The sequence below is a fragment of the Verruconis gallopava genome (assembly GCF_000836295.1).
Source record: "Verruconis gallopava strain CBS 43764 unplaced genomic scaffold supercont1.34, whole genome shotgun sequence".
NCBI lineage: Eukaryota > Fungi > Ascomycota > Dothideomycetes > Venturiales > Sympoventuriaceae > Verruconis > Verruconis gallopava.
The window spans coordinates 116,591-142,926 of record NW_015622170.1 but is presented as its reverse complement, the minus strand read 5'-3'; the positions used below and the strand labels follow the sequence as shown (position 1 = coordinate 142,926).

The 26,336-nt window shown below is 54.1% G+C and overlaps 10 protein-coding genes across 10 annotated transcripts; 7 read left to right on the top strand and 3 right to left on the bottom strand.

Annotated features, from left to right (window-relative positions):
• Positions 1-51: 51 nt before the first annotated feature.
• PV09_07926 (uncharacterized protein) lies at positions 52-2,424 on the top strand (the record flags this gene model as incomplete). The annotated part of the gene is made up of 7 exons (XM_016361759.1): positions 52-162; positions 211-231; positions 283-439; positions 486-964; positions 1,018-1,228; positions 1,280-1,704; positions 1,757-2,424. 7 exons carry the CDS (start codon positions 52-54, stop codon positions 2,168-2,170), a joined length of 1,818 nt encoding a protein of 605 aa, XP_016210441.1. The 3' UTR covers positions 2,171-2,424.
• Positions 2,425-2,729: 305 nt separating this feature from the next.
• On the bottom strand, positions 2,730-5,141 carry PV09_07925 (uncharacterized protein). The gene has a single exon (XM_016361758.1). The coding sequence runs from the start codon at positions 5,064-5,066 to the stop codon at positions 2,940-2,942; it is 2,127 nt and encodes a 708-aa protein (XP_016210440.1). The 5' UTR covers positions 5,067-5,141; the 3' UTR covers positions 2,730-2,939.
• Positions 5,142-5,561: 420 nt separating this feature from the next.
• On the top strand, positions 5,562-7,760 carry PV09_07924 (uncharacterized protein). Its single transcript, XM_016361757.1, has one exon. The coding sequence runs from the start codon at positions 5,965-5,967 to the stop codon at positions 7,303-7,305; it is 1,341 nt and encodes a 446-aa protein (XP_016210439.1). The 5' UTR covers positions 5,562-5,964; the 3' UTR covers positions 7,306-7,760.
• Positions 7,761-8,110: 350 nt separating this feature from the next.
• On the top strand, positions 8,111-9,987 carry PV09_07923 (uncharacterized protein). The gene is made up of 2 exons (XM_016361756.1): positions 8,111-8,853; positions 8,967-9,987. Exons 1-2 carry the CDS (start codon positions 8,536-8,538, stop codon positions 9,687-9,689), a joined length of 1,041 nt encoding a protein of 346 aa, XP_016210438.1. The 5' UTR covers positions 8,111-8,535; the 3' UTR covers positions 9,690-9,987.
• A 603-nt stretch (positions 9,988-10,590) lies between these two features.
• PV09_07922 (uncharacterized protein) lies at positions 10,591-12,139 on the top strand. Its single transcript, XM_016361755.1, has 3 exons — positions 10,591-10,980; positions 11,062-11,267; positions 11,319-12,139. Exons 2-3 carry the CDS (start codon positions 11,072-11,074, stop codon positions 11,921-11,923), a joined length of 801 nt encoding a protein of 266 aa, XP_016210437.1. The 5' UTR covers positions 10,591-10,980; positions 11,062-11,071; the 3' UTR covers positions 11,924-12,139.
• Positions 12,140-12,539: 400 nt separating this feature from the next.
• On the top strand, positions 12,540-13,159 carry PV09_07921 (uncharacterized protein; the record flags this gene model as incomplete). Its single annotated transcript, XM_016361754.1, has 1 exon — positions 12,540-13,159. The coding sequence occupies exon 1, from the start codon at positions 12,656-12,658 to the stop codon at positions 13,157-13,159; it is 504 nt and encodes a 167-aa protein (XP_016210436.1). The 5' UTR covers positions 12,540-12,655.
• Positions 13,160-13,356: 197 nt separating this feature from the next.
• On the bottom strand, positions 13,357-15,355 carry PV09_07920 (uncharacterized protein). The gene is made up of 2 exons (XM_016361753.1): positions 15,209-15,355; positions 13,357-15,163 (listed from the first exon to the last, which is right to left on the bottom strand). The coding sequence occupies exon 2, from the start codon at positions 15,131-15,133 to the stop codon at positions 13,706-13,708; it is 1,428 nt and encodes a 475-aa protein (XP_016210435.1). The 5' UTR covers positions 15,134-15,163; positions 15,209-15,355; the 3' UTR covers positions 13,357-13,705.
• A 1,110-nt stretch (positions 15,356-16,465) lies between these two features.
• Positions 16,466-21,562, top strand: PV09_07919 (uncharacterized protein). The gene is made up of 2 exons (XM_016361752.1): positions 16,466-16,634; positions 16,765-21,562. The coding sequence occupies exons 1-2, from the start codon at positions 16,599-16,601 to the stop codon at positions 21,217-21,219; spliced, it is 4,491 nt and encodes a 1,496-aa protein (XP_016210434.1). The 5' UTR covers positions 16,466-16,598; the 3' UTR covers positions 21,220-21,562.
• A 356-nt stretch (positions 21,563-21,918) lies between these two features.
• PV09_07918 (uncharacterized protein) lies at positions 21,919-24,538 on the top strand (the record flags this gene model as incomplete). The annotated part of the gene is made up of 5 exons (XM_016361751.1): positions 21,919-22,788; positions 22,851-23,010; positions 23,070-23,223; positions 23,280-23,624; positions 23,830-24,538. The coding sequence occupies 5 exons, from the start codon at positions 21,919-21,921 to the stop codon at positions 24,428-24,430; spliced, it is 2,130 nt and encodes a 709-aa protein (XP_016210433.1). The 3' UTR covers positions 24,431-24,538.
• On the bottom strand, positions 24,496-25,774 carry PV09_07917 (uncharacterized protein). Its single transcript, XM_016361750.1, has one exon. The coding sequence runs from the start codon at positions 25,656-25,658 to the stop codon at positions 24,684-24,686; it is 975 nt and encodes a 324-aa protein (XP_016210432.1). The 5' UTR covers positions 25,659-25,774; the 3' UTR covers positions 24,496-24,683.
• Between the last annotated feature and the right edge of the window lie 562 nt (positions 25,775-26,336).

Sequence of the window (26,336 nt, the reverse complement as noted above, 5' to 3'; positions counted from 1 at the left end):
TCAACTCCTTTGTAGTCAATCTCTTTAGAATAAGGCAATTGGGATCTTATTATGCCTCCAAAATTCACCTTTTTAGGGGTCTTTCAGGCCCTTCTCTCGCTTTCGACTGCTGTGAAGGCAGCCACAAAGCCAAATATTCTGTTCATACTCACAGATGATCAGGTACATAAGGAGCGCGAAGAAATTGAAAACTTGACTAACGCATCGCAGGATTGGCACATGCAGTCTATGGTATGCAACGCTAGAATCGCCAGAATGCATTGCTAACATATACTCTCCAAGCAACATATGCCTTTTCTTCAAAAGTATTTGATAAATGAAGGAACGTTGTATGCAAATCATTTCTGCACAGTGGCGCTCTGCTGTCCATCAAGGGCCAACCTGTGGACCGGTCGAGCAGCGCACAACACGAATGTAACCGACGTATGGCCTCCATATGGTAAGCGGTCAACTCCATTTCAACGGTTCAGTCTGATATATGCAAGGCGGATTCCCCAAGGTTGTCCAGGAAGGCATCAATGACAACTACTTGCCTGTTTGGATGCAGAATGCAGGATATAACACATACTATAGTGGGAAACTTTGGAACGGCCATACAGTCGATAACTACAATTCCCCAATGGCAGGTGGGTATAACGGATCAGAGTTCATTCTGGACCCAACTACTTATGAATACTATAACGCGAAGATGTCACGAAATGGTGCCCCGCCTGTTAGCTACAAAGGGCAGTACTCTCCGGACGTGACAGCGGAAAAGGCATATGGATTCCTTGAGGAGGCAACCTCTCACCCAGAGCCATGGTTCCTGACGGTGGCGCCCATTGCTCCTCATGGAAACATCGTCCTAGGTGGTGACGATGGCGAGGCGCTGGTGACTACCGACGCACCAAAGTACGCCCCACGGCATGCACATCTCTTCAAGGATTATATAATCCCAAGAGACGCAAATTTCAACCCAGAAAAGGTATGTACAGTTGGCTGTTTGACAATGTCCACGTTCTCTAATGCAAATTATAGCAAGGTGGAGTCGCATGGATCAAGAATCTTCAACGTCTCAATGACACTGTGATCGCTTACAACGACGAGTATCAGCGAGCCCGCCTACGTGCTCTTCAGTCAGTAGACGAGATGGTTGAGAAATTGGTGAAAATGCTCGAAGCGAAGAATCTTCTGGACAACACGTACATCTTTTACACCACGGACAACGGCTACCACATTTCACAGCACCGTGAGTTTTAATTTATGTTATAGGCGGCTATGTATGCTGACTTTTGGTGAGGCATGCATCCAGGCAAAGAATGTGGATTCGACACAGATATCCATATCCCACTCATCATCCGTGGGCCTGGTGTCGCCCCTGGCCGGGTGACAAACACGGTTACCTCACATACCGACCTCGCACCAACGATCATGAGACTTGCCGGCGAGTCGAGGGACGATTTTGACGGCGTTGCCGTGCCACTCGGCGACGACGAGACGATGCCGGGCAAGGAGTTCGAGAGACACGAGCACATCAACGTCGAATATTGGGGCATGGCTATTCCGGAAGGCATATATCGCGATTACGGAGAAGGTGGACAATCACACGGATCCCTGAATGCAGCACGAAACAACACATACAAAGCCTTGCGTATCATTGGCGAAGATTACAGCCTCTACTACGCAGTCTGGTGTACCGGAGACAAGGAATATTACGACGTAAAGGTAAGGAAATCTGCATAAACTGCACGAAACAAAAACGTTAATAGAAAGGTAGCTTGACCCTGGCCAATTGGACAATTTCTATGACGACGAAGATGGAAAAGCAGGCTACCATATAGCAGGGCGATCTTTCAAGCACATTGTAAATCGACTTGACGCCTTGTTGATGGTGCTCAAGTCCTGCAAAGCCAAGGAGTGTCAGGAGCCGTGGAGCGTCCTTCATCCTCATGGACGTGTAAAGACACTAAAGGACGCACTAGCATCTGACTTTGACACCTTTTACCACGAGCAGCCAAAGGTTTCTTTTGATTCATGCGAGCTTGGTTACATCAGGGAACATGAAGGGCCACAGCAACCGAACATATACGGTGAAGACGCATACGCGCCAGTCGCGCCAGTCAAGTCGCACTTGGAGCTCAGGCAGCAAGGTTCATTCAAGTACGCTGGAGCCTGGTCAATCTGGACTTAGACTCAGATCGACGAACAAGAAAACTCGCGGCTTCAAACACGGGTTGGTATGATGTGCTTCAGTACACGCTTGACACATAAAACCAGGTGGGAAAGAGCCTGATTGAAGATCTCTGATCTATGAGAAAGTGGGGAAAGGGCTCATTGCACTAGCAGCGGTCTGAGAATCTTGTTTCCAAAATGTACTGTACTAGCCATTGGAAGGGATGGAACAGACAAGTCGACAGTTATAGCAGCCGTTGGCACTTCTACATGACCCGCCTTCGCACGAAACTAAATACTAGGTTCCGTGTTAGGCTTGATTTGACTGAGCTAGGCAGCATGAGGCCTCTATATCGGAGAGTAGTCAAGGTTTTCTCGTGCCTCCTTTTACATTCTTATTTCTTTTATTTTGTGATGAATTTCAAGATGCTCATGTGTCGTCACAGGCCGCCGAAACAGGATTTTATTCCAAGAACGCGTTAGATGTGATGGCTTTTTCTGAAATTCCTTTTAAAGTTCGAAAGTGAGCTTTAGACTATGCAGCCTTGCGGAGTAGAAGTAGAGGGAGAGGAGGATGGGTAATGATGGCACAGTCGAGTAAAGGGATAGCATAAAAAGTAGACGATGTTCGTGCGTTCTGCCTTCTGCGCGGTGAAGCCGTTCAAGATGCGGTTCAAATATGAGAAACACTGAAAAGAATTGCGAACGCCTATAGTCCTGCTTGCCTGTCCCTATAGAGTACCGCGATGTTCAGATCGCATACATGATGATTATCATCGTAAAAACCATTAAGAGGCATGTTCTTCTTGCTCTTCAAATTCTACCAACGCCGTTCCAGCCTTGCACATGTCACCAGCATTATGAACAACCCTTCTCACCACGCCATCTACGGGGCTTCTAATGACCGTCTCCATCTTCATGCTCTCGATAACCACAAGCGGCTGGTCCTTCTTGACCGAATCACCCGGCTTCACATCTACGCGGAGTACTTTACATGGCATGGGTGCCAAAACGCTGTTCGCAACATCGCGCACGCCGAGAGCTTTTTGCATCCACGGTGCAGGAGAGAGCTTTAGGCGTATTTGCGCGCCCAAGTGGAATAGCGTGACAGTGTCGTCGGAGCGGATGAGCGTGGTAGAAATGCGGGTGTGCGGGAATGAACTGCTGAATTTAGTCGCATTGCCGGTTACCGTGACCGAATCAAACGTCTTGTTGTTGATCTTGACGCTGAAAACTCGGGAAGTGCCCGCTGCGGGTGATGGCTTCTCCGTGATTTCTACAGTGGTGGACTGCGGGGCGCCTTTACCATCTGACGCAAGCTCCGTGAGATGGAAAGCTCGGCTTTGGAAGGTTGGTCCGAGGAGTGAGTTTGTCATTGATGCGTTTTGTACTGACGTCTCTTCAAACAACAGCCCGATGGCAGCTTGGGCCCATGCTTCTTCCGGCACCGGTTTACGTTCGAACAGCTCCTCCTTGTACTTTTGTATGTAGCCGGTCTCGACATCGCCAGCTACAAAAGCGGGCGACACACAACAACGCTTCAAGAACTCGATGTTGGTAACGGGTCCGGCGATCTCGTACGACTCAAGCGCGGCACGCATTTTCTGCAGCGCAGCTTCTCTTGTTGGCCCTCTAACAATGAGTTTAGCGATCATAGGATCGTAATGTGAAGACACTTCGTCACCAGCGACGAAACCAGCGTCGATTCGAACATCTGCATTGGTAGCGGGAAGCTTCATATGCAACAATTTTCCAGAGTCAGGCATGAAGTTCATATCAGGATTTTCGGCGTAGATCCTCGCCTCTATGGCGTGACCCCTTTCTTTGATTCGATCATGTATTTGTTCCTGTGTAAGCGGCAGTTCACCACCTTCAGCCACTATGAACTGCCACCTTACAAGGTCTTCACCCGTGACCATTTCAGTGACGGGGTGCTCGACTTGGAGCCGTGTGTTCATCTCCATGAAGAAAAATTCGTTGGTGTCGTTGTCGAAGATGAATTCAACAGTACCTGCACCCTCGTAGCCAACGGCAAGAGCGGCTGCGCGAGCCTTCTCCCAAAGGTCCTGGCGAATGTCCTCCTGAAGATGAGGCGCAGGTGACTCTTCGAGGATCTTCTGGTGCCGGCGCTGAATGCTGCAGTCTCGTTCACCCAAAGCGACACAGTTACCGTGCTTGTCTGCAAAGACCTGGACTTCGATGTGCCGAGGCTTGGTGATGTATTTTTCTACAAGCATGACTTCGTCGCCAAACGAGTTCCTGGCCTCGGACTTGGCACTTGCCAGCTGGTCCATGAATTCCGCTGGTGTCTGCACGATGCGCATACCTTTGCCTCCACCTCCCTTCACTGCCTTCAAAAGCACGGGATAGCCAATATTTGCCGCCTGCTGCTTGAGATACTCGGGGTCTTGATTCTCCCCATGGTAACCTGGTATGCAAGGTACACCAGCTGCGTTCATGATGTCCTTGCTTCTGCTCTTGCTGCCCATGGCCTCGATTGCTTCCCACGGTGGCCCGATGAAGGTCAAGCCAGCCTCTGTACATTTCCGCGCAAACGACGGATTCTCCGACAAGAAACCGTAGCCCGGGTGAATTGCCTGGCAGCCTTGCTCTTTGGCGACCTGGATGATACGATCTCCATCTAGATAAGCGGATGGTTCGCCCAGATTCACCGTGAAGGGCGAGCTCAAAGCATGTTGCGAATTGGCGTCCGGATTCGTATAGATAGTGGTTGTGCGGATGCCATAGTCCGCCGCTGTCCTGTTCACTCTCAGGGCAATCTCTCCTCTATTGGCAATGAGAATAGACGAGAGGGACTTTGTCTCGCCAGCCTTGGGCACGGTGGAGAGCTTTCTGAAGGAAGCGGGGAAGGCGCGGAGAGAGCGGGGAAGGCGAGGACCTCGACGTAGCATCATCGTCGCGGCGGCAAAAGAGGCAATTGCGAAAACTTTTGGGGGAAGCAGCTACATGACCGTCAAGGAAAGCGCGCTGTTCATAAGCAATTGAGGTCAGGGCAGGTGCGGCTACCGTCGGCACGCGCAGAAGGAGCCTCCACAATATGGGGTAGCTGCGTGGATGCCTAAACGCCCGAAAGATAAGGCAACAACGCAAAGGCTGATCATATGGGCAAACACGTGATCGTGATCTGGATGGTTGTTCACGGCCTTTCTCATGACGAGTTTGTAACCCATGGCAATATACGCCAAAGACTCAGTCCCTGCCATGTCAAGGGTTCAAGCTCACAGACGAGCGAAGAGCAGAGGTCAAATTCAGCATAAGACCTGTTTAGGTTGGCTTCGATGTGCCGGGCGAAGGATCCAGATGCGCAGCTGGCCGGACCTTGGCGGCCAGTGCCTACTGCCCTCCTCGTGAATCCTTTGCGCTTGCGGTTGAAATCCCTAGACTGGAGTCGTGAACCATGTAATTCTTGCCCGAAGCTTGGGTGCAAACCAACCTAGACTTCACCTTGTCTCTCTTGCATGTCTTCCCTTTGCAGGGAACGAATGTCCTGTCGTCCACTGTGCAACGTTGCCGTCTTTCCTCCCGGTCGTTACTTTGCTGCAACTTAGACGGCCAATCATTTGGACGCGTCAGTATAGATGCGTACGTAAATCTGATACGCCCAAGCCAAGCCAGCCCCGTCGACGACAGCTGTACAGTGTTTTGCGTTTTGGATAAACTCATTATCAGGAACCATTGTATGCGCAGTCGGACTGGGGGATCTGCAAACGCTTAGCACACTTGGTCTCGGGACCCTGCAACGCTTCTCCGAGACGTATCCAGACTTTTTCACTCTTCCATGAGCGATTCACCATGTCATACGAAGACTTGGACGACCTTCTCGGCGAAGAAACATTTGACTATGTCGAGGACACATATATCGAGGCCGACGACCTCGCCGAACATGTCGTGCCGTCGCCACCGCCTACAAATGATGACGACGATTTTGACGCAGACTTGTGGCAGTACGACTACTGGATGGACATTGACTACGCCTCGGATGGCGACGAGATACGGCAGCGGCAGCACGACTCAAGGGCGATGAGAGCAAAGAAGCGGAAGCGGGCCGAGCAGCAACGAAATGCAAAAGCGCCGACACCGAGCAAGAGGCGGAAAGTGCTTGCGGTGCGGTCGACCGGCAGAGTACAGCCTTTGGATGAGCTTGCACCCGTGGTGATGATCAAGCGAGCGGTTGAGCAGAGATACGAGCCTCAGGAAATGCGCGTCGTCGACACGAAACCACTGCCATCCGAGGCTTTGTTTAAAGATTGGCGCGAGACATTTCAGAACACCCCCATGTGGACATCGAAGAGGCCGGCGGTCGAGTTGGAAGAGGTGCATGACGCTCCTGACGACGACGAGGAAGACTCTGAGGAAGGCGATGACGATGATAATATAGAGGAGGCTCGTGCATTGCTTGAATGTGCAAGGAGGACTGGAGAGCATGAGAGCGACGAGTCGGCGTGGGATGACGAAGATGAGGATGATGAGGATGACGTAAAAGATCAAAATGGGTTGATGGAGCTCGATCCGGATGCACTCAAGATGGCGATCAAGAAGAATCTCGCGGCAGCAGGCATCAACACTAACGGAATTGACGAACAAACGCTTACGGGTATGGCGATGAAGCTGTTTGCAGGTGCGGGTGGGAGAGGAGAGACCAACGAGGACATCTTGGATGTTTTCACAGATCAAATTCTTGGCGGAGGAGGGAAAAAGGGCCAGGCTGACTCTGGAGTGGAACAGCTCCGTGAAAAGGAAGAGGCGGAGGAGGGCGAGGGCGAGAATGGGTTTGTAGGATGGGTGCAAAGGCAGGCCAAGGAGAAGGCTGCGCAGAGGGAGCAGACACAAGAGAAACACGGCGACGCGCCCGATCTCCCAACTCCTGAATCCAGCTACGGAAAGCCGTCTACCTCGCCCCCAGAAAAAGTTGGGCCAACCGAAGAATCAGCAGATGCAGCGCAGAGAGTGGTGCAGACGAGAGAAACGCGAGGCACAAAGCGCAAGGCTGACGGCACAGGGCCAGCACCGGAAGCAAGAACAGCGACGAGACGAAGATTTGACGCACCCACGGCGTCAAGTAGGGCGAAAGCAACGGCTACCGCAACAAGTTCTGGCGCTGATGCGGCTGCCAGACGAAGCCGAAAGGGATGAATGGATGGTGGGTTGGGAAAGATTCAGCAGGATTGAATCAAAGGCGAACCCGTACTTTGCAATCCCACTTGGAAACACGGGAGACTCGAACATTCGTCAAGCAAGTTTCCGCATCACATACACTTTTGTCTTGGAGACTTGTGGAGGTTGCGCTCGACGCTTGATGGTGCTGCCAGGGCTTCTCATGTGCGCAGGCCCGAGCTAAGCCAAAGCACAACGGGGCAAGGGATTTGAAATTGCTCCGTGAGCCCAACGGGAGACAAGATGAGTTTGACGCCTACAGGACATGAGCAAAATCAAAAGTGTCTCGACGCCATGATGCACGACGTTCACGATTTCTGCTTTCAATGATTGCTATGCATTTGTACCGTGTGAGAGATCCATCTTTTCGTCAGCAAATGAGTCTTGGGACACAGCCAAAAACCACACACATTCGCGCACATAACGTATACACATACGGAAATATAACATTTCGGTTGCACGCAGCGACGGTGTTTGGTTCATAGTTTTCTTTTTAATCTCCGTCATGTTCAGACCGTCTGCATTTGCTTGGGCCGGCTCGTTCATCTCGTATCAGCCTCGTGTCCACCCATCTGGCTACCCTTTTAGCCTTGCACGCTCAATAGCGAATGGCCAATCAAGAGCTTGATGAATTGAAAGGATGCTGAATTGGGCCTTGGCGATGACAAGTGCTGGGCCGATGAAAGGCTTTTTGCAAGGTGGGAAAAAATTATGGAGACGGCAGCACTAAGCGAGGCGGACGATTTCACGGCCGTTGCTTTGGCGAAAGGCTCACTACCGCGACTCTTAATCACGCCCGTGTCCGCTCCATTTTTCCACGCGCTGCTTGTCCTCCACTCTTCCCCCTCCTTCAGTTCGATCTCATTAATTGCCTTTTGGTCTTCATCCACCCTGTATTATTGGTTCCGTTTATCTCCGTCTTCGAAATCGCCTTGGTCACCCGGCTTGGATCTCATTCAGAGCGTTTTGTTAGCTTCCTCGAGCATCCGTTTCCTTCTTGGCGCTACTCAGGCCCCTTGCGCCAGCGATCAACCCCCACGGCATCCTCCGTCAAGCCAGCAAACCTGCGCCCGGCTGTTCCTGCATAGGAATATTTATCATTTTTCGACTTACCTGTACTGCAGTGGCATTCGTTGAGGCCGGACCAACCTAGCAAAGCCACTTTCAAACACAGGGCTGCGGAGTTGGCTCCGTTCTTGCAACAATAGAATGTCCCTTCCCAACCCGCACAACTATACCGCTCCTCCAGAATGCTTCTCTCTTAACTTCGACATCCGCAAGGCCTGTCGTCTGGCTTGCACGCTCGAGACATGCTCGCTCGGCCTGTCCTATTGGGCTTACATCCCATCCTTGGCCGCTAATGGCCTCTTCACTGCCCTATTCGCATTTTCGTTACTTCTGTTCGTCGTGCAGGCCTTCACAAGCAGACGCTTTGTTGGTTTCAGCATTGCAATGATCTGCGGAAGTATTCTGGAGGTGATAGGCTACATCGGCCGTATCATGTCTCACAGCAATCCGTTTAGCGAGGTATGTCCTTAAGATCTACACTTTGGAATTGGCATGCTAGCGCTGCTTCTGCATTAGTGCCTCCCCGACTCTTTTGAAACATCTTTTTCGCTGACAAGAATGCCTCCGTTCAGAATGGATTTCTCATCCAGATTGTGTGCCTGACTATCGCCCCGGCCTTCTACGCCGCCGGCCTCTACTTCTGCCTGTCCCGCATCGTGACCACCTTTGGCGAGGACAACTCGCACATTCCGGCCAAGATGTACCCGCGCATCTTCATACCCTGCGACGTCTTCTCACTCGTGCTCCAGGCTGCGGGCGGTGGCCTTGCCAGTGCCGAGACGCATGCTGGCAGGAACGCCACCACAGGCAACAATATCATGATTGCCGGTCTTTCCTTTCAGGTCTTCACACTTCTGCTCTTCATCCTGCTCAGCTTGGACTTTGCCATCAAGACGTTTCGGCGCGTTCACAGTCTCGGCCGGGAGGGAGCGCTAGACCCCAAGCACGCGAAGCTGCGCGCAAGCAAGCTGTTTCAGGGATTCTTGGTCGCACTGACCTTTGCAACTTTATGCATCTTCACTCGAAGTGTTTATCGCGTTGCCGAGTTGAGTGACGGCTGGAAGGGCCGTCTGATCAGCACGCAGAGCTATTTCATCGGGCTGGAAGGCAGCATTGTCGCTGCCGGCGTCCTTGCGCTAAACCTCTTCCACCCGGGCTACTGCTTCCGCGAAGGGTACGAGCGGAGGGCAGGCATGTTTAGCAGGAAGACGGCGACGGAAGAAGGAGCTGTGCAAGATGAGAAGAAAAGCACAAGCAGCGAGCAGGCCGTTCAGAGCGCTGAATCTGCTAACTGAAGTGACAATGTCCTTCTGGCTGGAGACCAGGGTTGGGAAACGATGGATTTTGCTTGCTATTTTGCCAACAGACCGGCGACAAACGCGGATCTGAAAGACTTGCTTGGAAATGATGTTAGATTATAGACAACTCACATGGCCTCGGAGCACCTTATTAGGGCACGAAGCCTTCTGCTTTGCCGTCTCGTTTAAAGGGGAGGGGCATGATGTTTCCGTTTGGTCGGGTGTGAGGATGGTGGATCCCCTGCATGGATTACCTACATTTGAATCGAAACTCTCATATCTGGTTCATCCATAACGCTGTCCGTGGCTGACCTTTCTCACCTTTAATGTGATCGTGCGCCGCATTATTGGCGCCAGAAAGAGCATGGATTGTTGGGTACACCTGTTGTGGGGCTTAACTTGGACGATGTGGCATCCCCTGTTTGAACGTGTATCCCTACTCGACGAGTCCCTATATTCCCCATTTTGTTCGCGCGGCGTAAAATGCGATACGTTGGGCATGCGAAAATTTCACATATAGCACCACGCGCAGCCGAAAGGCACGAGCTCACCGGCATTCCTCTTCTCTATCGACCTGCAGACCCCGCAGCGTGCGCACCGAATGTTTCGCGTACGCAGTTTTGCGGCCGGGGTTCCTGTCTCAGCTAGACGTCTGCCGGGCTCGAGAGCGCTCGCCGAAGGGAAAGGAGAAGCAAATGAAATGGAAACATGCTCTCATGCACTGGAATGAACGCCCATCACAACGTTTTGCGTCAAAAGGCTCCTATTGTGCGCAGCCACAGACGGGCTCGTCGTCATCCGTGCGCGATAAAGCCCGAGACCCCTGCTCGATCCCATCGGCAAGGCTTCGATGGATCGGAGCCAGCATTAGGGCTGTAAGACATGACGAGGACCCGAACAAGAGAGGCGCACATCGTCCCTTCGCCAAAACTCCTTCTTGCTGCCCTTCTGTTCGCGAGGATGCGGATGGCCCTGTGTTAGTCGTGTGTGCTTTTTGGAGCCCACCAGGGATTTTCGATCTTGCGCTGGACGCATTGCGCGATCTCTCGTCTTCTCTTTTTCCTTTTTTTGGACCGCTTTTGCCTCTCTCTTTCTTTTTCTCTCCCCTTGGAACCCAATTATAGGACAGCGCTTGAATCGGGTATCCCAGGTGCGTGGGTTGGGGATTTGAGATACTTGTGACCTTCGTTTTGGGCGGTCGAATGGTGCGGGATCGATTATATGGGTTCACGCGTCACCACATGAGAGTCTGCGTCGCGTGTTTGATCTTCTGACTTTCGATACCTTTGTGCGTGCTCTTTCCCTACCTTCCGCGCTGAGGACCTCCTCGTCTTACCTTTATGATAATGTCTAATCAGTCCGCTGGTAGCCAACACTCCATGGAAAGCGGCCCACAAGGTTCAGGGAAGCATATCACGATAGCTGGACAGGATTTGGCGATCCCGCTTCAAGCGAGGCGACGATCGAGGCCCTGGGAAGAGAGACATCATGGACAACAGCCTGCTCTCGCGAAGCGAGACCCTACCCCAGAGACCACCATCTCGGTGGACGTCATCCAAATAACGTTGACCAGGAGTTTGTGCCCTTGACTTGTTGATCGTCTGCGAAGCTGACCGCAGGCTGTAGCGTACGCTAACACCATCGCTCCGACAACACTGGTCACGTCCTCGACGAAGCATCAGTCTTTGTCTTCCATGACGACTACGTTAACTTCGGGGCCCGCTCCTGTCACGTTATCCCTGTCTACGATGCCCTCATCTACGACCACATTTCAGTCCGCTAGCACAGGTGGCATCATGATAGCAAAGCCCCCACCGTTTCCTACTGCTCTTGTTGCGTCGCTTTGCACACTGCTCCCGCTCTCCGGACTGGTGATCTTGGGCTTTTACCTATACTACCGTAAGCGGCAGGATTCAACCAGCGGCTCGATCATGACGTCGATTTCCAAGCAGGACAAGTACGTTTGGGGACCACTGGGTCTAGTCACGCGGCGGGAGAGGGACAGGCAAAACCCGGTGTTGACAGCGCAGGAGGCCGAGGCGAGACCGGACCCCGTTGCTGAGGCCATCCGGAAGGAGGAACGGGAGCGCCTAGCGAACATGAGACCGCCTGGCGAATCCAAATTCTATGCACCTGGCGTACGGCATCTCGTCGAGTATGTGGGCAGTCGAGAACGTATGAAGGTCATCATCGACTGGAGAGATAGGGTCAAGATGGAGCGGCTATGGTGAGATCAACTTTGTCACCCCCTCCTGTTGTTTGTCTTGTTTGATGCACCTTGAATCTGTCTTGGCTGTCACACAGTCCATGCGGGACGGAGATTGAGGTCCTGCCGCAGCAAATGATATGAAGGAGACGCAAATATGATGCCGACACGTTCTTGAACGAATCATTGACGCCTTGCGAAGACCGACGAAAACGGATTGGCAGGAAAGTGTGAAAAAAAAAGTCATGCTCATCTTAATTTAAGAATTGATAGATAGTCGAAATTTTCCATTCATATCTTGAAGCACGGCAATTAGCTTGCTCCAGCATGGAGAGAGCTTTACACCGAATCTGACAGACCTCATTGACCAGGGGTAATGTGCGCCGAACTGGTGTGAAAATTCCACAACTCTTGGGACGACCGGGAAATTCCTCCTCTCAGTCAGCCTACACGCCTCCCAGATAGACAGACGTACATATCCGAGGACATATACTTTGGCGTCATTCGACAGCTGTTTGTCGTCCAAACTCCACTTGCGGGCGTGCGGGGGACTCGGCTTTCTGGGGGCGACGATCCGGCTGAGCGCAAGACATCCGCGCGCGCAACATTATTTTTTTTTCTTTCATATATAAAAAAGGGACGGCGAATTAAAGGACATGGCTGGTTCTTACGTCGAGGCCAGAAAGCCTTACGCACCACTCGAGTTCACAGCAGCAGCAGCCATCACCACCACCACCACCATCACCACCAGCACACGATGACCAAGTCACTGAGGGATCGACTCATCGGGGCGTGGGACCTGATAGAGTACTGCGCGTATCTGCCGGACGACGAAGACGACAAGGTGTACCCGATGGGACCGGACGCCAAGGGCATCATCATGTATACGCCGGACGGGTACATGTCGGCGCAGCTGCTGACGCCAGGGCAGCCGAAGTTCGACACGGCCAAGGGCAGCGAGGCCGAGTGGGCGCGGGCGGGGAAGAACTACGTCGCGTACACGGGGCCGTTCTACCTGGACGAGGAGGGCGACGACGCCGGCCCGCTGCTGCTTCACCACATGCGCACGTCGAGCCTGCCCTACCTCGTCGGCGACACGCAGAGGAGGCTCGTCGCCATCCGCGACGAGCCCGACGGCACCTACCTCGTCCTCAGCCTGAAGGGCACGATGAAGGTGGCCGGCCAGGACCGCTTGATCAGGGTCAGGTGGAGGCGGCTCCCAGACAACCAGGCGACCGCGCCGCCGAACGCGAGCCGGTAGATTCGCCGTCGCACGCACGCAAGCGCCGAGCAGGCACGCGCTGGAATCAACTCCGTCGGTCTAGATCAATAGATGAAGCAGGGCTCAATCTCTCTTTTTCTTTCTTTCTTTCTTCGTTTTGGTTGGAGCGGTGGGGAGCGACGATGCAGAACCACGACGGTTTCCCTCCCCCACCCCCCCTCCTCCCTTTCTCCCTCCCTGGTTCGAAAGACTGTCTGCGTCAAGATGCTTTGCTACATAATCGATGCGTAGATATTTCACTTTGGGCGAGCTCATCTCGTGCTCCTCCCTTCCCTTCCTTCTCTCCCTCTCACCCTGCCATCCTCCGCGCTGTTCAGCCAACGCTTTCTCGGCTGTTGCGTTGCGAATCCGAATGCATTGCCCCGTTGCTTCACCCCCAATAGCTGCCAGAAAGCCCTGATTGTCAGCGGGTCGTTTCGTGGACCGTATGAAAACCGCACAGCCCAAGGTCTCGTCGTCGAGCCGTGCGCTCCATCGCCCCATCGTTCGTAGCCTCCTGTCTCGCATCACCTACAAGCCTGCAGCTCACAGCCCCTTCACAAACTCCAGAATCTCCTCCGCGACCGCGGCTGGCTGCTCCTGCTGCGGCCAGTGCCCCGCTCCCTCCACGAACTTGACGCCCCGGAAATCCGTGCACACGTCGCCCATCTTCTCGATCGCCCCGGGCTGCTGGTAGTTGCCCCAGTCCTGCCTGCCGCTCACGAACTTGCACGGCACCTCAATCGTCTTGCCGGTGAAGAGCAGCACGTCGGCGGACTGCCTCGCGTCCGTCTGCGCGCGGTACCAGTTCAGCCCGCCCTGGAAGCCGGTGCGGCCCCACTCCTGGACGTACACGTCCAGGTCGGGTTCGGGCAGCCAACGCAGGGTTTTGGAGGCGTCCTCGGTGGCCATCATGGAGGCTACGGTCTGAGGCATGGTTAGATCCCGCGGCATGATGTAGTACTCCGGCATCTTGGCCAGCTCCTGGGCGGTCCACGCCTTGAGCGGCTGAGGGTCGTTGCGGCTGTAATCGGCGGACTTGACGTGGAAGTATCCGCGCAGGAAGGCCTTCAGACCTTGCGGCGCCGAGAGCATGTCCTGCGCGGCGGGAGCGGACGAGTGGTACCACTTGTAATGCTTGCGCGGCGGATCAAGCGCGGCAAGCTCGCTCGTCACGTCCGTCCCCACGATGCCCGAACTGTCGTGGCCGCTCGGATCGCGCTGGCGTGCCGTTGCAAAAGGAGGGTTGGGAATCGCCTTCCACGGGTGCGACATCAGGACCAGTGCCTTGAATATGTCCGGCCGGAACAGCGCACACGAGCCCGCGCTTACGGCGCCGAAGTCGTGGCCCACCACGCAGTGCACCTCCCTGTGACCCAGGGCGGACACGAACACGACGATGTCGCGCACGAGCCGTGTCATGGTAAAGCCGGACAGGTCGCACTCGGCGTAGGGCCGGTCGTCCCATCCGGTCGTGCGTCCGAATCCCCGCTGGTCTGGCGCAACGACGTGGTAGCCCGCCGAGGCGAGGGCGGGCATGATCTTGCGCCAGGAGAAGGCGAGCTCTGGGTAGCCATGAAGGAGCAGGATCAGCGGTTTGGAACGAGAAGGATCGTAACCAGCCTCCAGATAGTGGAAGGTAAGGTCGACAATGGGGCAGGAGACGTAATTGGAGGCGATTCCGTCGGGTAACGGGAGTGGGGGTAACGGGCTGGTTCTGGTGCTGGCGCTGGTGCTACTGTGGGCCATGATGGGGGCCTTTGTTCGGAACGACGATCTGATCAGCAAACCACGGCTAGGCGACAAAGGCATGAATGGATGGTCGTTGTATGACCACGTAGGGTTATCAAGAATCACGTAAAAATCAATACTCGAGAAGGCAAGTCTGCTTAGATGCTGTTTGGTGAAGATTGTCGACGTCGTTTGATCCGAACGGTACAAGTCATGCAGCACGTGCTTATTAATGAGCCTCATCCTTTTGAGCGACTCGGCTATCCTGGAGATCTGCGGCCCATGTTGGCCCCGCACACCGTGATGCTGTGTACCTACATGGAAAGCAAGGGAGGTCAGGACGTGTGGAGCGCTGAGATCTGGATGGATCTCGTTCACACGCTCAGGCCACTGGCGGTACCTTCGTGGCGTGCTTGCCACAGGAAGGACGTGGCGAGAAGGAGGGGACGTTGCATTGTTGCTAGGAGGAAGAACGGGAGAGAAAAACGAAAGGTGGCCAACATCAGACTTTTGTTAAGACGGGCTCTCCCTTGGGACAGATGATGGCGGGTGTGGAGGGCAGTTTCGCAGAGCGGGTCACAGCGTCATAACACGTCGAGAATAGGGTTCGGTCCGATTACGAGCGCATTTCCAGTGGACGTTTCAGAGTCTTTGCCCACCGCCTGCGCCATGTCTGCGTCCAGGATCCGAATCTCCAGTCTCCCCGGTCCGCGGGAACGTGGCGTCATAGCAAAGGGCCAAACGATCTGGAAAAGGAAAAGATTTGGACGGCATCGTTATAGGCGATGATGAAACACGCAACGACAATGAAAGAAAATAAATACACAAAACAGGTTCAGCTGCAGTCAGGCTGTTCGTAGCACGTCTCTGCTGTCATTCTCTCTTCACGGGGCTGATGACCGTCACAGTGGATGCCAAGATGCCACGGATGGTGTTGTCGCCGCCTGCGATTGAGGGCGATGAGCTTCCGAGGCATTCTCTCTAGGTAGTTGCATTCCTGTAGGCCGAGCGCAATGCACAGTGCCGCTGCGTGATTCTCTGAGTAATAGTCGTAGCAGCAGCAGCAGCAGCAGCAGCAGCAGCAGCAGCGCTCGTCTCAGCGCACAGGCTGGTTGGCGACAACAACAAACCGCCGCGTGGGCACTTGGATCTCGTCTTGTCCATGGACGTCGATGATCTGCAGACTCGGTAGCGCAGGGCGACGCTGCAGTCCAAAATCAGCCCAGCTGCTGCGTTCCAACCTGGCATCCGCATGGCGTTGTCATCATCACGTCTTTCCTCTGCCTTCCCCTCTCTTCGTGCTCGTCTTCGCCACTCGTCCTTCTTCGCTTCGGCTGCAGACACAAACAAAGCACTCTGGCAGTCAGCACGTGCCGGCTCGATCAGTGGTGTCTCGCTAACTTAGCTGCGCCGTTTATTCTTTGCTGTTTTGGTGGTTTGTGGTGTTGGGTGGAGCTCGCTAGAGTACACAGACACCGCCTGCGACGTCATCTGTGGGTGCCCGTGCGTTCTCGCTCGCCCTCCCAAGGCTCCTGGAGCTTTTCTGCTTGTTCTGCTGCCGCCAGCGTCCGCTCTCCTTCGTCTCATCCATCTTCATCGTCGCCCCCATCTCCCCTCGCAGTCGCCTCGCGCTCTCGTCGCGAAACCGCTATGCAGGCCCTTCCGGCGACCGGGCATTGACACCACAAATATCGCATCTGTCGCCATCATGTTCCATCGCCGGAATAAGGTCTCGGCGCACGCGGTATGCTCGGCTTCCCTCCGCCCAACTCCTACATCATTGCCGTCTTCTGTCCCAATGTACAGCGTTGTTGTGCACTGTCTGCCTGTGAGTTGGTGATGTGGCGTGCAACTGTGCTAACCAAAGTTCACAGCCGGCTATCAGACACAGTGGTCCACCCCAAGCGTCCGCGGCCGCGTCTTCAGCAGCCACCCTCGCATTCCTAAGCAATCAAAAATCAAACCCGTCGCTCTCCGCGGCAGCTGCAGCCGCAGCCCTGCGTAGCAACCCGCAGTCACCCACCAATGTCGCAAACGTGCAAACAAAGCGCCTGGAGCGCCGCGGATCCGCCAGCAGTTCGCACGCAGGTGGAAGTCCGCATCCGGCACTCGAGCGACGCGCGTCGCTGACGGAGCGGCAATTGAGGTCGCCATCGCCCGGTAGGAAGGCTGCCAGCGTCACCCGTGAAACTAGCACGCCGCCCATCCCTCCTCTCCCCGCTGGCGTGGAACGATCAGCTTCGGGCAGGGTAAGGTCGTCGAGCCTGGAACCCAAACCCTCACTCCGAGTAGAATCACCTCCACCCACGAAGCCTGGCGGAAGAGGGGTCAGTCTGGACCGCATATCGACCCAGCCAACCTCGCCGAGGGCTTTGGCCTCTGCACCCACGCTGCCTGGAGTCAGCGAATACGCTGAGCTGGCCCAACGCTCATCCATCAACTTTTCGCGGCCCATGTCACCCGCTCCGAAGAGCCCCACGGCACCTGTTCAGACAGCATCCCCAACACCAGGGGCGGGGAAGACGGGCTGGTTCGCTGGTCCGGTTGTGTCTACGGGACAGCCGAGAAAGTCGTCAGACTCGATAACACCAACGTCTGCGGTAACAATACCAGCACATGAGGTATCAGGCATTCAGGTCGGCTTGCAGGGCGTGGCAGATAAGCCGGTGAAGAAGAAGAAGAAGCGCCTCTCTGCGGGCGGGAACCAAGGCAGCCATCTTAAGCTGGGCACCATGGATCTCACAGGCACAGCGGTGGAGCAATCTCCCCGGGAGGTTGCTTCTCCTCAGTCAGCACAAGAACCCGGAAGCCCAACAACGGCGACGACGGCGTCTTACACCGCGAGCGAAAGTGGAAGATCATCCATTGATTCTGGCAGTGACGTCTCGTTTGCTCATGGTGATGGCCCGAAGACGCGCGCAGGGTCTCTTTTGGCGAGACAGCCGTCTTTGATCGACGAAGCCCCGGAATATGAGGGTCAGCATGAGCGTGCAAACACCCGGAAAAAGGTGGAAGGCATGCCTCCGAAGCCTGCCCTTTCGACTGATGCCCCGAAAGCTGTCGCGATAACTGCACCGGAACCAATTCCTGCACCAGTCATTCAGCCGATGGCTGATGCACCAGCTGATGCGGATGGGTCAGCAAGTACTGGAAAGGCCTCGACGGGACACAGAGCCTTGTCATCAAGCCCAACACGTTCCGCTCATTTCTCTCCCAAGCCAGAGATTCTCAATGGGATCAAACATCATCCGCCAGGTCGCTCCGTTTCACCCGCTAAGTCTGCGCTAAAGCACTCACCATCATCTTCCATACGGACAGCTTCACCGGATGTGCGTATGGCCTCGGCGCCTTCCTCGGAAGTTGGCAGTGAAGCAGCAGGAATCACCTCGTCGGCTGCCAGAAAGAAGGCGAATAGAGTCAGCTTCGACGAGACACCCGTCATCGTGACAGCTGGTCTGCAAAGCTCACGTTACGCAAGCCAATCGCCGTCTAGGACGAGGGATCCTTTAGACGACAACGAGGAGTTTAACGACATCATGGCTCCACGACCTGCGTTACCCAGCTTTGGAAGCGTAAGAGGCCGCAAGCTTGACGATGAGCGGACTGGAAGTCCTGTGACGACGTCGAAGCCCTTGGGCCATTCTTTAGATCATGGCCTCGGCGGTATACTCGTTCACGACTTCGCAAGGAAAGGCTCCGGACAGCGTGACGAGAATCTGCCGCTTGCACCCGAAGTTACCACCGTTGAGGGTACTGGCTATGAATCCGATTCACAGTCCGAAAGCTCGGATCGAATGTCATCATTCGACACATCACCAAGCATTGCGACGCCAGAGCCGATGTCGTCTGAGAAAGATCCGGCGCCGAAGGGAATCTCAGAGGCTGCAGAGATGGCTCAGATCTCACATGAGCACGCGGCTTCCAACGGTACACCCGGAGCGCTGCTAGAGCAGTCTGCGGCACAGCATTCGATCGTTGACGTAAAGGAACCATCTCCGAAAGCGCAGCGACAGGAAACCGATTTGCAAACACAGCCAACATCTACGATCGCCTCTCCTACGATAGTTGTGCAACCTGCAACACCAGCTGCAGACACTGAAGAAGAGAAGAAGGCATTCATAATGCCGGGATCGTTTCCTGCTGCTTGGGACGATGAAAATCTAGAGCCTGAGCCTACAAGGACTGCGATGCCAGCGCAGGTGGAACAAGGGCCAAGCAGTACTGTTGCCACCCCGCAGCTCAGCCATGGCGAGTCGGACACTGAATCAGATTCAAGCTCAATATGGAGCGATGCCGAAGAAGATCTGCCGTCAGGACCGGGCGGCTTCGCCAGCTTGAATGCCATTGTGGATTCTCCGTCTCCTGTCGTGAAGTCTGAGCCTGTCCCTAGTCTTTCTCTGTCAAAACATGCTCCACAAGCATCCGAGGATGAACTTCGGCGCGCAGAAGTTCCACCTTCACCAACGGCGGCTCAGTGGGATGCAGCCACTGCGTATTGGAGAAGCCTGAATGAACAACAGAAGAAGGAGTTGGAGAGACAGGCCATGCAAAGTTCGCAAGTCGATGAGGTGCCGAGACCTGCTACTCCGACTCATACGTTGGAGAAATCTGGGCAAGAGCCAAAGTTGGAATCTCCAATTGCTTTCATAAGCGAGGAGAGTCCCACTGCGCCCAGGCAGAAGAAGGAAACAAAGTTGCGCACGAGCATGCGACAGAACCAGGCCATGAGCAGTGATGACGATGCTCCGCGAATGTTGAAAAAGACCATGCGGAACAATGTGCGAGAAAGTTCAGCGGCGGCCAAGGGTAGTGTCGGTGGTGAGCAGCGTGTGCTCAGAACTTCAATGCGAGGATCACCACCTCAGGTCAGGCCTGATAGTACGCGTCGACACAGCAGCGGCTTGGAGATGTCAAAATGGAGCCAGGAAGGACAGAGTAGACCTGCGGATGTTGCGCAGAACGGGCGTCCCAGAACAGCCGGTGGTGCTCCTGCAAACCCAAAGCCCGTCCTGAAGAATGCACCTGGGGTGCCTCCTGCACCAACATTGCGGAGACAAGGGTCTGATGAGTCGGTCAGCTCGTTCAGGAGACAGCGTGTCAGCTCGCCTGCCCGACGCAACGGTGTCGTGACTATGCGTAGGAGCATGCGGAACACTGGCACAACAGTGCCAGTGGAGCAACGACCCCAGTCTCCGGTGACAAAGATAAAGAAGGCTGGCAGATTCAATTTGAGATCGCTGTCGCCTGTTGGGAGACAACCAATGGATAGCCCCAAAATGAGACCTTCTATGCGTACAAGCGGCTCCGAGGTTGGCACGTCACCTACTTCTTTGCGTACTCCGGATTCGAAGAAGTCTCGTCTCAAGTCGCCAACGCGGCTGGGCTTCGGGAGATCGAAAAAGCTAAAGGAGCAAGAAATGCTATCTACTTTACCCTCCTCAGACGTAACTGCGCCCTCTCTTCCTGCCATCAAGTCACGAATCCCCGCTGATTCTGACTCTGACGACGATGACGACCTCCCTCGATCCACTTTCGTCAGTCGATTCGCAGATTCAGACGATGAGTTGGACAACACGCAGCAGGGAAAGTCTCTGGCACCCGTGCGTGGCATTCCCCGCAAGGCTGGAGATGATGATGGAGACTCGACCGACCTGGAAGACAGCGACAATGAACGCCCGAAGAAGATTCCTCCAGTGCCCAGTTTAAAAGATGTTGACACGGCCCACGGTAAAACAACTACCTTGACAAATGGTAACAGGCCCAACTCAATCCTGTCTTCTGGGTCATTACGCAAAGGAGAAGCAGGGTTAGCGTCCAGCGTACATGCACCAACTCCGGACCGTCCACGCCTACAGAAGCGACGTCTGAGCTGGCTTAGTATCGGTAGTAACCGGCGCAGTAGTAGCGTTCCGCCGATAAGCCTCGCAACACCGCCGACGCCTTCGCGTGACAATGATGTCGCCACCCAAAAGCCAAAACTATTGCGTCGTTCGACACCGACCGGCCTTCCACTGATCTCGGAGGACTCAAATTGGCCACTCCCTAACGACGTCGGCAACGATACGCGTCCCAGCACAGCAGAAGGTCCGGGCACGGCCCTTCGATCCCGCACCATGCGGCGACCAGACGTGGGTAAACGACGTTCAACAGCGGACTATGTGGGCAGCGAACGAACTGCCGTGGAGGAGAGTGTGTACGGCGACGACCGTCCGCCGACAATCAAGAAGGTGGGCTTTAGCTTCGACAATACGGAGCCCGTGTACTCCATCCGCACAGGACGAAAAAAGAAGTTTGGCGCGCTGAGAAAGATGTTCAGGCTGAACGATTAAGCGACACGAACGACTTCCTTTCTACACATGTGTTTGTTCTAGCTTTTTGGTGATTTAACACGGAGGCTTAACGATGTCTCCTCAGTATAAAAATTGATACCCGTAAGATGGGGAGCAAAAAGAGAGGTTGGTACACGGCGAAAAAGATCTGCATTCTTTTCTTATTTCACTTTGAAATTCTTCTGTACATCCTTTGGATATTCGGTGCTGCTCCTAGCCATTAAAAGTAGGCTGGTTGAGCAGATGAGTCCAGATATATACCGTAAAAGAATAACTCTAGGGCAGCCTGCTTTGAGGAGCAGATATTTTCTAATAGTAATCCACATCGTGGCAAGAGTCGGTGCGGTGTCTATTTCCTTGTTCTTGTTTGGATGGATTATGTTGGAGTCCATTGCTCCAATTCTGGACATGCATTGACCCCCACATCGAAATATCATTGGAGAGCCAGATCCAAGCAGAGTCCGGCCTAGCTGCTCCTGAACTTTCTTTCTTGACGTGTCATTGAACGCCTAGACCGACTATGTCAACACTACGAGGCTGATTGGCTGAAAGGTCACTTGAAGCTGAACAACCTCCGGTAATAATGGTCGGACATAGACTATGATTGTTCATCGTTCCCCCCCCCCCCTCCTTTTTTTCAAACAGGAATTGAAGACCAACTTAAATCAATCTGCCTTTTCGGCGAGAGGCACGGAAAGAATGTCGTCATGCGGAGCAAGTGCCTTGGGCAATCCACGACTTCGACCACTTCTTCCCGCTCCAGTGCCAGACGAATCAGCGGTCAAAGCTTCGAGCTTTCTGGTCACGTCGCAACATGTGGCCGTGCCGAAGAGGCGTTCGATCGGCGTCGCTTGCGAGGAATGCCGACGGTTGAAGATCAAGTGCGATGGTGTGAGGCCGCGATGTTCAAAGTGTGCTAAACGAAGAGTCGAGTGCGTCTACAACACTTTGGAGTGCGAAACTCACGTGCAAGGAATAAAGCGTAAGTATAGTGAGCTTGCTGAAAAGGTATCCGTGTACGAGGAACTCTTCGACGCGCTTAGGACTCGGACAGAGGATGAGTCGCGAATGGTACTGTTGAAGCTCCGGGCTGGCGCGAGCCCTGGCTCAATCGTGCGCCAGATCAAGGATGGAGATCTATTGCTGCAGCTCTCGCTTGTGCCAGAGACTTGCACCCGCTACGATTTCCCGTATATCAGCCAGATGCCAAGACGTTTGCGGACTCCAACGAACATCTACCTGAGCTCTGTGCTTTACGAAGCCGCGTGCCCCTCCACGGCTTCGTTATCAGCTGTTGGCAGAGTCTCTCGCTCGTATCACAGCCCGTACGTAAAACCGTACCACGCCGCAGAGATGATTGATGCCCAGCTGGCAGACGCCAAGCCTTCCAACTGGACTGCCGTTAGCTCGAATGACGCGATGTTGCGCAGGCTTCTCGAAAAGTTCTTCCTACATGACTATCCTCGTTACGTCTCCTTCCACAAGGACACTTTCCTGGTGGACATGAAGAATGGCCGGCATGAGCACTGTTCATCATTGCTCGTCAACGCCATCCTAGCTTCTGCTTGCGTAAGCATCCGATCTCGAGCTGCGCAACAAGTGGAATGCTTGAACTGATCTCTCACATCCAGCGTAGCGATCAGAGCCTCCCGGACCGCTCGCGATATGGGAATCCGCATGGTCTTGCGTACAAGTTCTTCGCTGAAGCAAGGAGGCTCTGGGAGTTGGAAGCTGGACGAAGCAAGCTTACCACTATTCAGGCTGCCCTTGTTATGAATACCATCTATGCCGGTGCGAAGTTTTTCCTCCGATCTCCCACAGCCAGTTTACATGAACTAAGCATAGTGCAGCGGATGGTGTGGACAGAGTTGGATTCACGTATCTGCTTCAGGCGACGGCCATGGCACATGATATCAAACTCTTCGCCACAGTGGATGCGAATGTAACGGTCTGGAATGCTGCCAGTCGTCTGTTCACCGCATGGGGTCTTTTTAATTGGCAGGCGTAAGTGCTCGTATTTGCCAAACTGCAACAATTCGCGCTCATTGAACTGCGGGTAGACAACACTGTTACTACCTCTTCCGACCGCCTTTGCTTCTGCGGTCCCCACCACCGCTTCCCGATCCGAGCCCAGGCCTCAAATTTTATCCCGAGATCTTGATTCGATATCCCTCGGATCAACTGCTGTTCTCATTGTCTTTTGGCTACAGCTTCAAGGTCGTGTGCGAATTTCGCAGCATCATGAACGACCTTACGCTGGAACTCCTCGAGGCAAACAACGTCGCCAAGAAACTCTCGTGGGAGCGGGCGATCAGTTATCGGGATAGGTTGGAAGCGTGGTATAGATCACTACCGCCGCCTCTGTCACCAAGATCGCTCATCATGCCTACCCATTTCACCATACAGTACGTTTGTCCTTCAATCAGACTTTTTTTTTCCATTCCATTATCCCAAAATTACTTGAGAGAACAAAGATATGACTTACCACGTATGTGTGTTTTGAAAATTAATCAAGCTGGTATATGTCATAGAGAAGAGCAAAGGACTGTTTCAGCTATCCAAGCTCCTTTCTGATTTGTTTAACCTATTTTGGAGCTAATATTCTAGTAGTTCAGAGTATTATGGCATGCTTGTCATACTGTTCTCAGTGCAAACCCTGCGCGATGACGTGAACGGAGAGGACGCGGAGAGCCGCGAGCGGCTTCGCAAATCTCAAGAAATCATAACAGACTCATTGATTCAACTAGAGACGCTGCTCCGGCTATACTACCTGCGCCACGGATACGAACAGTACGACCCGTTCGCAATGCATTTTTTGGTTTTGCTCGCAAATTCAGCCTTGGGTGCGATCCAGTCGACAGCGGAGAGCTCTCTGGACCTCGAGGCGGAAGAGTCGTTTCGATCGACGCTTGTGCTGTGCATGAAAGGGATATACGATCAAAGCAAGAACTTCTACGTTGCGGAAGTCATCTACCGTCTGCTCCAAGCCCGTCTTCGCGCACAGGATCGATCGCTGATAGAGCGATATGTGAGCGTCGATTTTACGGCGAGAGATGACAGAATCATGAGCCAGGAGCTTCAAGCGCAATGGGTCGTGCCGACGCCAGCCCGCAATGGCGATCCTGATGGTTCGCGGTTGGAAAAGATGACTGCAGAGTATCAGCAGCTATCGATGGATTGTGAGAATGAGGCACATAAAGATGGGCTGTAGCATCTTTCACGTGTTTGTCCAAGATGCGGTCATGCTCTAGAAACTGGCGAAGAAAAGAGTTTGGGCGGTAGAGTCGTTTGGACCGAGTTCATCGCAATTAGAACAATTAGAGATGTATGATCCGTTGCATTTAGCACCGCTTATCGTGACACCCTACTGTATGGTCTATCAGACGCGATTGCTTTCGTCCGTTCTATATTCACTTTTCTTCCTCTTCTTCTTCTTTTCTTTTATTCGAGTCTGTGAAACGTGCTTAGTGCACACCATTGGGTGCATGTTGGACAGCATTATCTTCCAAGTCCCGCAGGGCTAGGATAGTTTTCTCAATTCTTTCCTTCAGATCCTGCGCCGGCTCCACGTACGGCCTTCTCGGCCTCAGCATCTCCGCTGCGTTTTGGATTCCCGCCGCGGGCGCCGTCAGAAGAGAGGCTGCGTATTTCGTGCTGGCGATCCCAGCCTTCGTGGGTGCCTCGGCGAGCGACAGCACCTTTTGCAGCGCCAGCGCCTCGTCCTGCTTGCCCGTCCGCCACAGCTCGTACAGTCGCGCGACCGACCGCGGCATCACGTTGGCGAAGGCGGCGATGCATCCAGCGCTTCCGACGGCCAGGCCGCCGAGCAGGAAGTCCGACTGGCCTCCAAAGGCCGCAAAGCGCGAAGGCGGAAACGTGGCTGCCAGCCTGGCGATCTTCGCCACGGAGCCACACGTGAGCTTGACGCCCACGACGTTCTCGTGGGCGCTCGCAATCTCCGCGATGGTGTCGGAGTCGAGATCGACGCCGTTGCAGACGGCGGGGAAGTTGTACAGGATGATGGGAAGCGGCGAGCGGGCGGCGACGTCGGAGAAGAAGCCCCTGATGACCGCCGGCGTCGTCTGCTTCCCAAAGTACGCGCAGGGCAGCAGAAGCGCAAAGTCCGCCCCGGCTTGGTGGGCGTCGTCGATGTATTCGAGCACTTGCACGGTCGAATGTCCGCTGACGCCGGCGATGATGGGAAACCCGGCGGGCACGGCGCGACGGGCGGTCTCCAACAGGATCTTGCGCTCTTCGCGCGTCAGAAGAAACGTTTCGGCATTTGTTCCCAGCACGACCAGTCCCTTCAGCCCGGTGCTGGCCAGGAACGAGTAGTACTTTGCCTGCTCTTCGAGACACAGACGCTCGCTGTGCGGCTCGAAGAACGTGACTGCGGGCACGTAGCACCCAGGCTTTGGGACCGGGTAGCTGTGCGACATTTTTGCTGCTGAACGGCCTGCGAGTGATCACTCCTCCACGTCTCTATTTTTTTTTTCTTTTTTTTTGGTGATCTCAACGGGGGCCGATTGCTGTAGAGTGTTTATGGCAGGATGAGTCTTTCGGCGTGACATCGGATGGAGAGTTCGGGTTTCGACTCCGAACGCGCTTCGGGAACTAAAACTCAGACGGAAGGCTTTCGCATTTCTAATCCGGGACGCATCAGGAGGGGGCAAAAAGACAAGAGCGTCCAAAGCAATGTTACGATTGATGAGGAGAGGGGCACATACATGATTTTGGCCCAGACTTTGCAGCATGATCTTTCCGGAATGGCTGGAGATATAGCTATGAGAAGAACTGTAATTTCAGCATGGGCCTGTGTGACGCCCATGCATACGTAGGAGATGTTCGACCGCCGACAGGAATGGCACAAAAAAGAGGGAAAAATAAAGAGAAGGCACAGATAAAAAGAATTTGATCATCTCAAGTCGCTACGTTGCGGCACGAAGGGCTGTTGTGTCGGAGAGTGTTTCTCCAATCATTGACAAACTGTGCAATGCGGTTGTCACTGTACATTTGCGAAATGGAACCTTACCCGTGCCCACAAGTTCTACTTAAGTAAAGCATCCAGACTCCAAGCTTCGGTTATACTTGATCTTCTTGTCTGTGATCAATACGAG